Source organism: Leptosomus discolor, chromosome 12, assembly GCF_034619465.1.
Source record: "Leptosomus discolor isolate bLepDis1 chromosome 12, bLepDis1.hap2, whole genome shotgun sequence".
NCBI lineage: Eukaryota > Metazoa > Chordata > Aves > Leptosomiformes > Leptosomidae > Leptosomus > Leptosomus discolor.
This window is the reverse complement of record NC_141402.1, coordinates 14,920,911-14,934,967: the sequence shown is the minus strand read 5'-3', so window position 1 is coordinate 14,934,967 and position 14,057 is coordinate 14,920,911. Positions and strand designations below refer to the sequence as shown.

At 42.7% G+C, this 14,057-nt stretch overlaps 1 protein-coding gene across 1 annotated transcript in view; it reads right to left on the bottom strand.

The window, feature by feature from the left end:
• SERGEF (secretion regulating guanine nucleotide exchange factor) overlaps positions 1-14,057 on the bottom strand; it is a 155,520-nt gene extending 141,463 nt beyond the window's left edge. Inside the window, exons 1-8 of the mRNA XM_086472010.1 lie at positions 14,034-14,057; positions 11,989-12,127; positions 11,131-11,286; positions 10,691-10,785; positions 8,846-8,906; positions 6,340-6,453; positions 5,971-6,033; positions 2,391-2,549 (exon numbers count right to left, since the gene is read on the bottom strand). Of these exons, the coding sequence (XP_086328136.1) occupies positions 2,391-2,549; positions 5,971-6,033; positions 6,340-6,453; positions 8,846-8,906; positions 10,691-10,785; positions 11,131-11,286; positions 11,989-12,127; positions 14,034-14,057 (811 nt within the window). The remainder of the gene's footprint in view (positions 1-2,390; positions 2,550-5,970; positions 6,034-6,339; positions 6,454-8,845; positions 8,907-10,690; positions 10,786-11,130; positions 11,287-11,988; positions 12,128-14,033) is intronic.

The following is a 14,057-nucleotide window of genomic DNA, read 5'->3' as shown; positions in this document are numbered from 1 at the left end:
ATTTAGGTTCAGGGCCATTGACTTTCAAAGAGATTTAAAATTCTAAATACATAAAATTCAGTTTCAGCAATAGTTTATGCCACTGCATCGCTTGGCCAGTTCTCTAATGCAGATGTAAAAAGTCAGTCTATTTTTATCCAAATTCCTTTCAAACACTCAAAAAAAAATATCCCTACTAGTCACCCAACACACCTTTTTTCTTGTTAACAATCACCTGCTAAAATATTCACTTCGTTTCCATAATAGCCATGGATAAGTATCAACTACGTGAAACATGAAAGTTATTAAAACTTTGGGGAAGTTTTACTTAGCGGGTATGCACTATTAAGAAATAGTGAAGCAAGGCAAATCATAAAAGACTCTTTTAAAAAATTAGATTACCCTGACCAATGTCTTTTTTTCTACCATTTCTGTTCCAGTGAGAATGACACTAAACACTTTATTCAAGAATTATATATTTTGAGATAAATTCCTTTACTCCACCTGAAATGCTCCCAAGCAGCACATAGCATTGATTACAGCTCTGAAATTTTCAATATAGCATCCTCTGAAAATCAGAGTTCAAACATTTCTTTCAAAGAGCTAAGAGAGCAGCTAGAGTAATGCGGGTTTTTTACATGACATTTCTCTCACGTACTTTGATGTCAAACAATGAATGTTCAGAACACAACCAATTTGTTTTTCTAGTCATGCATCACATCCCTCCAAATTCTAGCACCAAGAGTTCACAGTAATTAAAACAGACACTTTTTCCTCACAGAGCAAGGGACATCACTGCATAACCATTTCAGGATTTACAGCACCAATTTAATAGAACACTTAAGCACATGCTGACCTTCGAGCACGTAAGAACTCCAGTTAAATAAAACTACCCATGCTGAAGGCTAAGCACTCCTTGAACCGGTACCCATAATTACAGAACCCCGTAAATATCAGTAACAGATTTGTTGCCCCTTCTGCAGTTTTCCTAACAAACAGGTTGTATCCTGATGAACTAATAGGCTCTTCAATCTCCAACGTAACTCTAGGCAAAAATGCCTTCACCTGCTCGCCTGGCAGTTTATACAAGGCAAAAGCCGAAATGCACACATGCTACCCCTGCTAATGTAATTCTGGTTGTTCTGTTTATTCTATGGAAGACTTTCATCCTCCTGTTAGTCTTAACTAGCACACCACACTGTGCAAGAGGAGAAGCAAATAGCACAGACTGTTCACATGTGAACACCACAAAACAGTTTCAGAGGTCTGTCTTACCTTTCCATCTCGTCTGCCTTTCCGTCCTGCCTTGGTATTTCACCACACAGACACAATACAAATGCATTCAGATGACCTTCATCAGATCAACTACCCTTTTACCTTGAATGTCATTACTACAAAACCTTCCTCTTATCTCTTCCCGGGAAAGAACCTAACCCTACAGCCCTCTGCGGGTGGCAAGCTTTCACATTGTCCTCACCGGAAAGGCTCCCACAAAGGTACAGCTTCAACATTAAATCTTCTTTCATTTCATCTTCAGGGGATGCTCTTCAAGTCTAATGATGCCTCTTTTTACCTGTCTTTTCTAAACATTTCCTGGGTTTGACCACAAACACACACACACGCCAGCTGATTTTAGTTTATTGACTTTCTTCTGAACACATGATTTTATTTGTCCTTAAAATACTTTGCTAAAGAGCAGCAGCACAAAAAGCTAGGCTCGCTCTTGACGTACAGAAAGGTTAGTACAGTTGTGCAAATCCAAGTACTTTATTTCACTTCCTGCCATGAGACCATGTTTTCTCAGATGGGATGGCAGAAGCAGCAGGTTTTGAGCTATGCCTGTTCTTAAGATCCTCAGCTAACACTCTGGTAACCCGGGAAAGGTACGTATCTATGCCCGATGCCTTTCAGACAGACACTTGCTCAGGATTGATTATCTATCCCTTTCCCAAGTTCCTGTACCCTGAAAGTTTTGCCTGTATTTTCCTGGCAAATAGTCATTTACCTTGGAAGCTGCAGCCATATTTTCCTACCTCTCTATTTTCCGAAGCAAGTTTTCCACCAAATTCTTTTCTCTCCCAGCCCACCCAGCAGAATGATCTTGAGAAGCTCACACAGATTCTGGTATACCAGTAACCTGATGATGCAGAGAGCACCCCTCTAGTCTGTACATGCAGCTGCTACTGCACTTGTGAGGATGCTAAGACTCTCTGATCCGTAAGCGCAGTAACACTTCAGGGACAGAAGCCAAAGGATGTCTGTCCTCATCATTTTCAAGAGACAACCACGGCTCAGGTGAGACTGCGAAAGTCTGTATCCAACCAGTACCAATGGGAAAGAACACTGTTGGCACGCAATAAAGACAATCTACTGGTTTCGTGTCATATGTTACTGCTTTTTAGATATCCTACCTGTTCGTGCCACCAAGTGGGTCCAGCCACTCCAAACTGCTCCAATCTTTTCACGTGAGAAAAACTGAGTCTCAATCTTCTTGGGCTCAGGAAGAAAGATCTCTTTGCTCACTAGTTGCCCGTGTTTGTTGCTACCCCAGACATACAGGTGTCCTTCATCTATAATAGACAGAGAAGTAATATTTGTTGAAAGTGGTATACATAGAACACCACCAGATACAGGCTCTGTCTCAACTCAGTGATGCTGAGGAAAGAACAAAGTTTCATTCAATTTCTGTTTTCACTGTACACTTTTTCCTACCATTCTTTACCACATGCATGCACCCTGTAACCAGGACACCAGAAATATTTGCAAGGGACTTAATAACATAACCTGTTTTGAGGGCTACCCCGACTCCCTGAAACAACCTGAGCTTTCAGGTCAGACTGCCTAGACCTTATTTCTACTGTGAGCCTCTCAAAGACAGCTGATAGAAGTTTATAGCAAAGGCCAATTTTTATTAGACAACTAACCACAGTAGTCAACTTCTCCAAGAAAAAAAAAAAATAAAAATCAAACCATCTTGGGGACACTCCCTGAGCAGTCCCTCTCAGTTCACTCTGTTCTTGCAGGCCAGCTTCTACCTCCACCCCAAAGCTTTGATTCAGTCCAATTGCAGCAAATAATTTAACCCCCCTCCAGTACCTGGGACTCTTCAAAGCTTGGCTGGCTGCTCCTGCTCTGCATTACAGTCTCTCAGCCTCTCTACAAGAGCTACAGATTCCTAGCTCTGCTCATAACTCTCCTGCCTTCTTCAGCTTCATTAAATTCCCACAAAGCAGGGACAGTTTGATGCTCCTTGTCTCACCTTGCACAGTCACTTCATAACGGAATTGGACACACAGCTATGAACATACAACTAAAGCAGGTTGTACCTGCTACCACCCATCACAAGGCAAAATTAAAATATCATCGTGCCTCAAAACAATGCTAGACAACTAGCGAGAGACTTCGTAAGTAACGACTTATCTTCCCCATCCCTTTTCTAGAATAACCATTTGTGCAAGTGCACGCTCCAGGATTCCACCCACAGGGATAATTACATGTACAGAAACATCCACATTGCTTCATATGTTTCACTGGTGCAAGCTGGAGTTGCTCACAGCCTAACAACCAACTGATAGTAACAAGATGACTGTTCAGATGAGTACTTCTGCAGATATTACACAGCATCAGTTCCATCTTTTCAGCACAAAATCATTCTGCCCAGGTTCTAGGCCTCCATGTAAAAAAAAACATAATCCACGAATTATATGTTTCATGACTTCACAGAAGTCATGAAACACTTAACAGGACATGAGCTGTGCCAGGCCTCCTGAAGTCCCTTGCCACCCTGGACAAGCTGCAAGTTTAAGAAATAAATCTTGCACACATGAAGTACATGATCATGAGCCCAGAAAGACTGGAAGCTGTATCATTTCTAATGTGGAATTGTTCAGATCACACATCCACAGCAGTCAAGGCTTCTGGAAGTCTTAGGTCAGCACTGACCTACTACAAGCAGCATGACAGAAGTGAATCTTTCAGAGGGTGGGGGGTGAGGGGGTGAAGTAGGTCTTAGGCTACAATATATTTGATGATCTCAGTTTAGTAACAGTAACACAAAGAATGTGCCAGCAGAATTCCACTATACTATGCTGGTGAAAACCAAGAGAGGGAGTTGCAGGGGAAGCCAGTATTTGTCAAATTTCACATTACTGACAGTCATCTGCAGGACTTCCCACATTCCTCACTAAAACAACACAACTGAAATGAAGAGGGAAAACAAATCAAGCAATTATTTCATTTGAATTCTCCACTAAAATTGATAAATTCCTTCCCAGAGTGAAGTACCTACACCTTCTGGATAGAAAGAAAAAAGAGGTGACAGAAACAGCTTGTTTCAACAAAAAAAAAAAACATTATGGTCATTTATGTTTCCACAACTAACATGCACTGCCTCTGTCACCCCCTTTTCTTCCCCAGAAGCATTTGCTTTATCCTGGGAAGTGTCATACGCTCACCCTCATCTCATTTCTTGAGTAGGTTTTAACAAAAACTTAGACACTAAGAGTTAGCACCATATTCCCATCACTGGAGGGTTCAGGCCAGTTTGGATACAGGGGGACCACCATCCTTTTTTTTTTAGGGGAACTGCCATTCATGTTTGCAACAACCCACTTCAACAATTGGGTCAAAAGCCTGCCTGATTGCAGGTGTTTGATATCCTACCAGCAGGTGGCTCATGAAACAGAGCCAAAGAACATTGCAACACAGCGTGAGAGATTCCTAGGAAAAAATCCCCATTTAAATACTACACGCTGCAGTAGTATCTTTACTATATCAAGTATCTTCAAAATACAAAGCATTTTAAGTAATAACTAGTATCTTGCAGGATGAAGGGCAGCAACAGCATTGCATTAGTAAAGTCTTTGGCACTTCATCAATCTTGGTCCCCCTGCTGCCAAATACGCTGCTTTCTCAAATAAAAAGCAAAAGCATGAAAGAATAATCTGTTCACTCTCTAAATACAGAGTGCTAATTAGCTAAAGGAGATTCAATTTGTCCTTACAGTTGTTCTTCACTAATCACACATTTTGCATCTCAGAATTCAATATAATTTACGTCTTTGAACATCTCGCCATACAACTAAATCTCTGTAGACCTGCATAAGCAAGTACACCAGTGCTCCTTTAATGATGACAGAGGTACCAGATGGCTGCCTATTTGCTAAAAACTTGCTCCTAGAAAGTTTGGCAAAGACTTATCTTCGTAAGGTTCAATATATCTTCCACACTTCAAAACTGTAAGATTACAGTATGAAAAGCTATTCTGTTTCCCTCTCTCCCAGTCTGGAAAAAAAAAAAAAAAAAAAAAAAAAAAAAATCTTTATTAGGCTTTCATCACTGGATACTTAATACTCCAGCATGGGAGTGCTGCCTAAAGATCAAAGAACAAATGGCAGACATTATGGAAGTGCCTAAGCAATTAAAGCAACTTCCTACTGCTTTAAATGAGCCTTGTGCTCTTACATTACCTCACACAGATCTGCTCGCTGCTATATTGGAGCCACCTAAGACAGTTCCAGACCATCTCACATCCCTGCACCGCACAGCCCTATAGCTCACATAGGTGGTTGTTCCAACATACCCATTCTCCACACACAAACAGTTGCACTGGTTCCAGCACTCAACCATCCAGAGTTACCCCGTGGGGCACCATGCTGCAGCTTGAGAGATTTATCCAACCATGTGCTTCCACAAATCCTTTCAGAATTTCTAACCATTAAGTACAGTCCAGACCATTGCTTGCTCATAAAGGCCAAGACGCCAAGAAAAAAAACACACAGAATTCAGAGAACTCAAAACACGAATCCAGCTCTTAAAAAAAAAAAAAAAAAAGGAAAGTACTCGGAATCCAAAACTATTACAAAACAATTAACCAGCACTAACTAGGCCAGATCAAATTTTATCAGTCTAACCAAAATTGACAAACGTTTCCAAAATGCAAAAACCTTTACAGGCTAAGAGGAGGGCTTTCACTTCTGTACCTAAGGCCTACCTGTGAGTGACACCGAATGATAGGAGCTTGCAGCAACTGTCTTCACCTTTACATCTTCCAGGCCTAGAGAGGAAATAGTTTCATAAAATTTGTACAGCAGGCATCATTTCATGCATAGACATGCATACAAGTGTAAAAGGATGATGATGAATTCTATAACATAAGCCTCTGCTTTTGGGCCACAGACATTGCAAGACTCACTATCATTTTCCCCCATAGATTATGGCCCTGTACGCCCATTCTATCTTTCAGATTCTCCACTACATGTTTATAATACCAAGTGGCTTTATAATAAAAGGATGCTACATATCACTTCAAATGATATTTCTGCTCTATCCACCTTTAAAAGGAATCAGATTCCTGGATTACCTGTTACTTCACAGGGCTCCTTTGCTGTCAAGAACAGGGGGAGGGGTTTTCCTTTGTTTGCACGCTTTGCCCGAGACACCATGCCAGTTCCCCACTGAAGCACTAAACCGCTCTCTTTCCAGAGTAAACACAGATAGAAGAGGTTAAAACACAGCAGCCACCAACAAAATTACTTTTATTAGTTTTAAATCATTAATTTAATTAGTTTAAATAATTAATTAGTTTTAAAGTTGTATTCACTTCATTTTCACTGATTCAAATTACACTTTAAAAGACCTTTAAGCCAAAAACACAAGGATAACCCTGATAAAGTCATCAAGCCAGAAACAGCTGTAGTCTCATTACACAGGTAAGAAAACTAAGAAGATACTAAGTGTAATGTGTTTGCACGGCAAGGTTTTGGTAGCAGAGGGGCTACAGAGGTGGCTTCTGTGAGAAGCTGCTAGAAGCTTTCCCTATGTCCAACAGAGCCAACGCCAGCTGGCTCCAAGACAGACCTGCTGCTGGCCAAGTCCAAGCCCATCAGTGATGGTGGCAGCGCCCCTGTGATACCACACTTAAGAAGGGGGAAAAGTTGCTGCACAACAACCGTAGCCGAAAAGAGTGAGAATATGTGAGAGAAGGAGCCCTGCAGACACCAGGGTCAGTGAAGAAGGAGGGGAAGGAGGTGCTCCAGGCCCCACGGAGATTGGAGCCCAGGCTGGAGCAGATTTGCTGACAGGATCTGTGACCCCATGGGGGACCCAAGCTGGAGCAGTCTGTTCCTGAAGGACTGCACCCCGTGGGAGGGACCCACTGGAGCAGTTTGTGAAGAACTGTAGCCTGTGGAAAGGACTCACATTGGAGAAGCCGGTGGAGGACTGTCTCCTGTGGGAGGAACCCTACGCTGGAGCAGGGGAAGAGTGTGAGGAGTCCTCCCTCTGAGAAGGAAGGAGCGGCAGAGACAGCGTGGGATGAACTGACCACAACCCCCATTCCCCACCCCCCTGCACCACTCAGGTAGAGGTGGGAGAGAAATCAGGAATAAAGTTGTTAAGTCCAGGAAAATGGGAGGGGGCAGGGAAAGGTGTGTTTAAGATTTGATCTCATTACCCTTCTCTGATTTGATTGGTAACAAATTAAACTGCTTTCCCCAAGTTGAGCCTGTTTTGCCCATGACAGTAATTGGTGAGTGATCTCTCCCTATCCTTATCTTGACCCACGAGTCTTTTGTCATATTCTCTCTCCCCTGTCCAGCTGAGGAGGGGAGTTATAGAGCAGCTTTGGTGGGCACCTGGAGTCCAGACAGGGTCAACCCACTACACTACGCAACCTGTCTCAGCTCTGAGGCCTAAATTAGGAAGTTATTGAGGACTCAGTAACAGAAGTCCCACAGCTGTAGCACCTCAGGAATGCATACAATTTATTTATTACTCTAAGTTCATTGCACTTTTTCTGCCTTTTCCTTCTCTTCAAGCTAATTTGTTGGTACAGTCCAGCACACTGAGGGACCGAAGCCACTTTCTTCTCAGGAGCTTTTAGAGACTTGACCTAACTCTGAATCAAGATGTTCACTGAGTGCAGAGCTCAGGGAAGCTTAATTACCAGTATTCATACAAGCAATAGAGATCCCACTCTTCTCCCAAGCATCATCTTTGCACCTTCAGCTAGAATCCCCTACCTGGAATCCATACTAAAGTTCATGCAAAACTAAACCAAGTAAAAGAACACATATAGTTTGTTGTTAACATAACCATGCCAATTGGAAGGTTTTGATTTCTACAGCTTTTCCATGGACAAAGTCTCTAAGAACAGCAGGAGAAATATTTAGACATTCTCAAAGAATCATAGACTGGTTTGGGCTGGAAGGGACCTCAAAGACCATCTAGTTCCAACCCCCTAGTTATGACCCTCTCAAGCACACACACAGCAGACAGCAGGAGAAAGAGCCAGAGACCAGATTTTCAAAGGTGTGCAAGTGAAATGAACTCTGAGTAGATTCTTTCCCTCCCCCCCAATCAAAAAGTTTCATTCTTGTGATTTTTCCAGGCGTCAATTTCAATTACATCATTAAAAGCCACATTTCATGCGCAGTTCCATTTTGAAACATCTTATACAAACCTACATCCATTATTTTGCATATTAGAATAAATGCAAAATCCTAAGAAGATATTTTCATTGACCAGGAACATTTTTTCCAGAAGAAGCTTTCTTTTGTGTTTTGTTTCAGAATAGTAGAAAAGAAATCAGTAAGTCTTCCACCCATCAGAAAATTAACTTGTAAATAAACTCTCACTCTGAGTTCTTGAAGAACAGTTCTTTACCACCAATTTCCATTCTAGCACGTTTATTATTCAAGATAATTAGTACCAAAATCTTAGTATAAGACTTTCAGGATTATTTTCCCTGTGATATTTAAAATAAATAGCAGTTTAACCAAATTTTATCTTCTTTCCCTCCCGCTCCAAGCCATTAAATCTCCATTTCATTTGTTACTGAAATGATATTAAAATTATGACATATTCACCTGTAGCAGCAAGAGCATGTCTCAGTCCTGCAGCAACATCCACCACCTTCTCTTTGAGAGACTACTCAAATAAAAGAAAAATATATTTTAGTTGCTTTTTGCATTTTAGTGCCTCTAAAAGCAAAATACAGCAAACAGAAGTGGAATGCTATGAAAATAGTTCTCACAATTCCAGCTTGCATGTCACAATGCGCATCAACATTGTGTCACAAAGGAAGTAAACTTTGGCCAACAAAAATCAGTGGGAACATCTTAAAAAAAAAAAAAAAAATCAAGCAAAGCAATTGGATATACAGCTTTGTGGCAATAAATAAAAAGCCACAGTCAAAGTCTTCACATGAAAGAAGGAACCTTGGCGGTACAAATACGTTTATCTCAATTTTAACTTGGTGTTCCTCAAGAATTACACCAAAACCTCCACAGCAAATACCAGTAACAAGCAGTAATAAGTTCCATCAAGCTTTAAGCCTTACCAAGTCCTGCAACACCACTGACAGTACCACCTACACCACTGAAGGTTGCACAGTATGGTATAGTCTTCTTTTGCATGATTAAGTCACATGTGCATAAATAGGTGAGTTAAGTTTACACCAGGTACTTCAATTCTGGCACTTCCCCACTTCTGAGTACTCAGCAAATCTATTATTCTTCTCACAGATGTAACACTTTAAAATAGATGGCATCAAGCCTAAGTATTTAACAGGATACAAACTAAAAGAGAAAATATTCCAGTTGAATGAGTGGTCTACATGGTCAGGGAGGAGATAGATTCAGATTAGCACTGTCTATACTACCATTTTCAAGGCACCACACTGGAATGATGCTCCCAGGAAACATCAAGGATACAGAAACATGAGGTGAGTTAACCTCTGTTCACTAGGGGTTACCTAGGGGAACAGCTGTCTTCGGCCTCCTCCTACAGTAGAAAAGCAACAAAGGAGTATCTGGCATGAGCCATCCTATTTCCTTGGAAGCTGATACTGTTTGGTAAATACTGGAGGTTAGACAAGAAGCAAGTCAACACACTTGTCAGTTCCTTTACACGCAGAAGTAAAAATCATTTTAATCTCAAAAGTGATAAAACTAAAGTTTATTCTCTCAGGTCTAGTTTTCCTGCAGCTACATACTTTCTCACACTACTATGATTTTGGGGGTGACCAAGTTTATTTTTATCTGTTTCTACAGCCAAGAAATAATACCAGAGTCCTCATTTGGGGGGAGAAACTGACAGTTACAAATACATTCAAAAAACCAACACATACTAAAAAACAGAACTGCTGCACAAGAGCAATAGATCAAAAGAACTGGCATAGCTAACTTTGAACTCCATCGTGCAGTTTGTTTTTTTCAGAGGTGGATTATTGTTGGTTTGGTTTGCTTTGAACTATTAAGCACAAACCTCCAGCAGGGTACAGTGAAGGCACATACTCTTCCCATAGCAAAGATATCTAGTATCTTACAAACTTGAGACAAAACTTCAGTCGGAGTATATTTGCAGAATTTCATTACCTTTAGTATCACTTTACAACATCTGAGCATCTGACTCATTCTGCAGATGTTACCAAAATACATTATGAAGTGTTATAATCTCTAGTGAAAGAGATAACTTTCTGTTAGAAGTGGGCAACTTCTTCACACAAGAAGAAAAGCAGCCCTAACTTCTTATTTCTGGGTCACCGACCATCTCTGGTCCTTTAGTTCATACGTTTACTGTAACAGACAGGCTCTATAAAAAACAGTTGAAGAGTCTGGCTTAAAGCCCACTGAGGTCAGACAACCTTTGTAAGTTGCTGGAAGAAATACAAAGTACAGAGCTCTAAAGCACGATCCCTTTTAAATCTTTACCTCAATCTTTTGTGGAATCAAGCATGGACCTGAAATTTGAGGAACTCCTAATTGTCCAAAGGAGTTAGACCCACAGGACAGAACTAGGCCAGATCCTGAAAAATTAAGAGTTAGAACCCAATCAGCAAATCTGTGAGAAAAAGTAAAGCAGTGAAACATTCTAACAAGCAGAATACCACAGACGAGTAGCTCAAAAAAAAAAGAACCTAACACGTCCCCTTCCAAAGCCCCTAAGGCCACAGGCTTCTGGTCTTACACGACACATTCAGTAACAGCCTGAAGTTCACTGGGATACAAGGAACATGGAGCAATTTAGTTTGCAAGGCAAGTAGCTTAAAACCTGTGAGTGTCCGTGCATCACACAAGCAATAGCAATGTGGAACTTTCAGCACATTCTCTACATCAAGATATTTCTTCAGCTTTTACAGAGACAGATTTACCTACTAATATGATTGTAAAATCCCAGCCACAGGCAACTTGTTTTACACAAAAGCCAGACAGAGCAGTACACAAAGTAAAACACAGTACATCCTCCGTGTGATTCAATCCCAACTGCCCATCTTTGTTATGGCCACACACAAAGAGTTCTCCTGCACCTGGAAGAAAAAAAAAATAAAATAAAACAAAAAAATTCATGTTCCACTTCACAGACTAGAAAGATAGGCATACACCCATGAGATCCTGTGACAAACAAGGACAGTGATTATGTGTCATTTCAGGCACTGCAATCAAGCAAAAAGAAAGAGAAACAGTTAATTCTGATGCATCAGAAACACCTCTGAACAAGTGCAGTTATGGCTTGACAAGAGAGACAACCCATACAGTAAGTCAGGCACCTCTCCCCAAGATGCATGATGACCTTTTTTATCACTTTCACATGTCTGCATCCCTCCTTTCTCATAATTAGCTATAGCATACAGCAGAACCTTTCAAAGACCAGATGCTATCTTCTGCTCCTTACCTTAAAACTTCGCAAGACTGAATAACCTCCCACTTGACTTCTCCCTCCCACCTCTCCACCCTCAATACAGAAAAACTGGTTGCTTTCTATGAAAACCTGTTACACGAGACAGGTTAAGAAATAGTCCTCACATAGCCATAAAGTAACCACACACGATAAGCCAAACAGGAATTTCCCCAAAATATTGAGTTAATTAACCCGGGAGGAACCTCTTTTCCACCTAAGAATTGTATGTCCCCAGAAGCCACAGATTGGTGGCAGCACCAAACCAACAGGGAAACAGGAAAAAGAAAGGCGTTTAGAAGTCACACACGCCTTGCAAGTGCAATGTTTTTACCAGTGATAACTGCAGAATGTCCCCCTCCTCCAGTAATGCTTTTAATGTCTTGACATTTGCAGGAAACATCTTGCAGTGACTGAGGTACCAGCGCATCCTCTTTATGACCAAGACCAAGTTGTCCATAGCTGTTTGCACCCTTCAAATACACACAGAAAAATAACACGTTTTTTAAAAAGTTAACAAAAAAAATACACAACTGCTCCTAAGAGTGAACAAGCTTATTGGGGACATGTCACAGGTTAACCTAGCAGTATCTGCTCCTGAAAATCCCCCCGAATAGCAATCTTACTGCTGTCACACAGGATCTCCAGAATTAAGACCAGGACTGTCCTAAATTTGGTGTCATTAAAGCTGCCCTTGCAACACCAGTATTTGAAGAAACATACTGGAATATACTCTGGTAAGACTCTAACTGCAGCCTATCAGTTACTAAGGAGGAAATCTTCGGTATCAGGATGATTACCACCTGTCTAATGTTCACGCTAATGATTCTCACTCATCTCCAAGATTTTATTCATGCCAATGCTTTCTGGCAGACCATCTCCAAAACGAGATCAGAAAAACATGCTACCTTGTTCTGGAATATTAACAAGTAAAGCAGAAACACTTACCCCTCATTAACTAAGTATTTTGACTTAAAGCGGTCAAAATTAAAATATACCAATTATAACCATTATAAATTTCTAAGTACAAAATTATAGGCAATCATAGAACGCAACCACTGACAACACGGTAACGTGTCAGGGAATTTCTTGGCCAATTTCGGCTCTACTAAGCATCCAACGCTATGAACAACCACCTTCATTCGCAAAGGTGGCTTCAGTAACTTTCCTAGCCCACCAACTGCAGTAACAGCAACGCTTGACACCCATCATTCCCAACTGATGATCCCCAGGGGGGGGGCTGCCCTACCTCACCTGTGCTCCCCCTGCCTCTCTGCTCTCGATTCGCACATCCACACACAGGCCCCCCCCCCCCCCCAAATGTGTCTTAAAGGAACACATTTAGCAATAAACATTTTGTAGCTACAGAAACAACGACATTTCAGACAAAAGCATCAGGCTGCTCACCTCAGCCCACAGTTAACAGGTGGATGAGATGTCAGGATTCAAGCTTGACAAATCAAGCTGTCTCACAGTCGCTACTACTGCCAGACAGTTTTAGAGCGTGTTACTACTTAACAGTCATAATTCTTTTCAGAAGGCGTGTCACAAGCTCTCATTTTAGCCTGCAATTTGCAATGAATTTTCAAGTCTTCCACAACAGGCAAGCTGAGATAAGGTGCAGAAAGAAAACAGGTGCCTGAGGAGTGAGCGCCACACATGTCTATCCGAAAGCTGACCTACCTATCCTCACCTACCCGTCCAAGGCTGACGGCTTATTACCAAACACGACTACCACAGAGCAGAACGAGGGACGGAGGAAGAAAGATACTCATTGAATGGCTCTTAGAAGTCCTTTGCTCATCAGGTAAAGTCACGGTTCTGACGAACAGCAACAACCACCACAAAAAGAGTCCTGTTTCTACCGAAGAGCCCAGGATTTCGCCCCAGGGCGCACACTCAAAGCGACAGGCCGTTCCCCCCGTCCCCACGCCTCGGTGGGGCAGCATGGGTGACAGGAGGTGACAACGCCCCGGCCCCACAGGATACGGGCCGGGGCACAGCTCGGCCCGGCGGGACGACAAACCTTCAGCTCCCCGGCTGCCTCGCGAGGCGGCAGAGAGCCGGCGGACCGCGATGAGGGCGACTCGCCGCAACTTCACCACAGCGCGATGTTTTTTCGGGGAGGGGGAGCCTCGGCCCGCCCTTTCCCAGGGCAGCGAGGCGAGGGCCGGCGGCAGCGCGCCGGCCCCCCCGAGCCCCGCAGCTGCCCGGGGGAGGGCGAGCAGCTGGGCTCCGCGTCCCGCCGGTCGCCCCTGAGGGCCGCGCCGCTGCGCGGGCAGAGCCGCCCTCTGGCGGCCGCGGGGCAGAGGGACGCTCCGGTTCCCCCCCAGCCTCCCCCCGCCGTGCCGTGCCGTGCCGTGCCGAGCGCCCGCTCACCCACGCGAAGAGCACGGGCTCCAT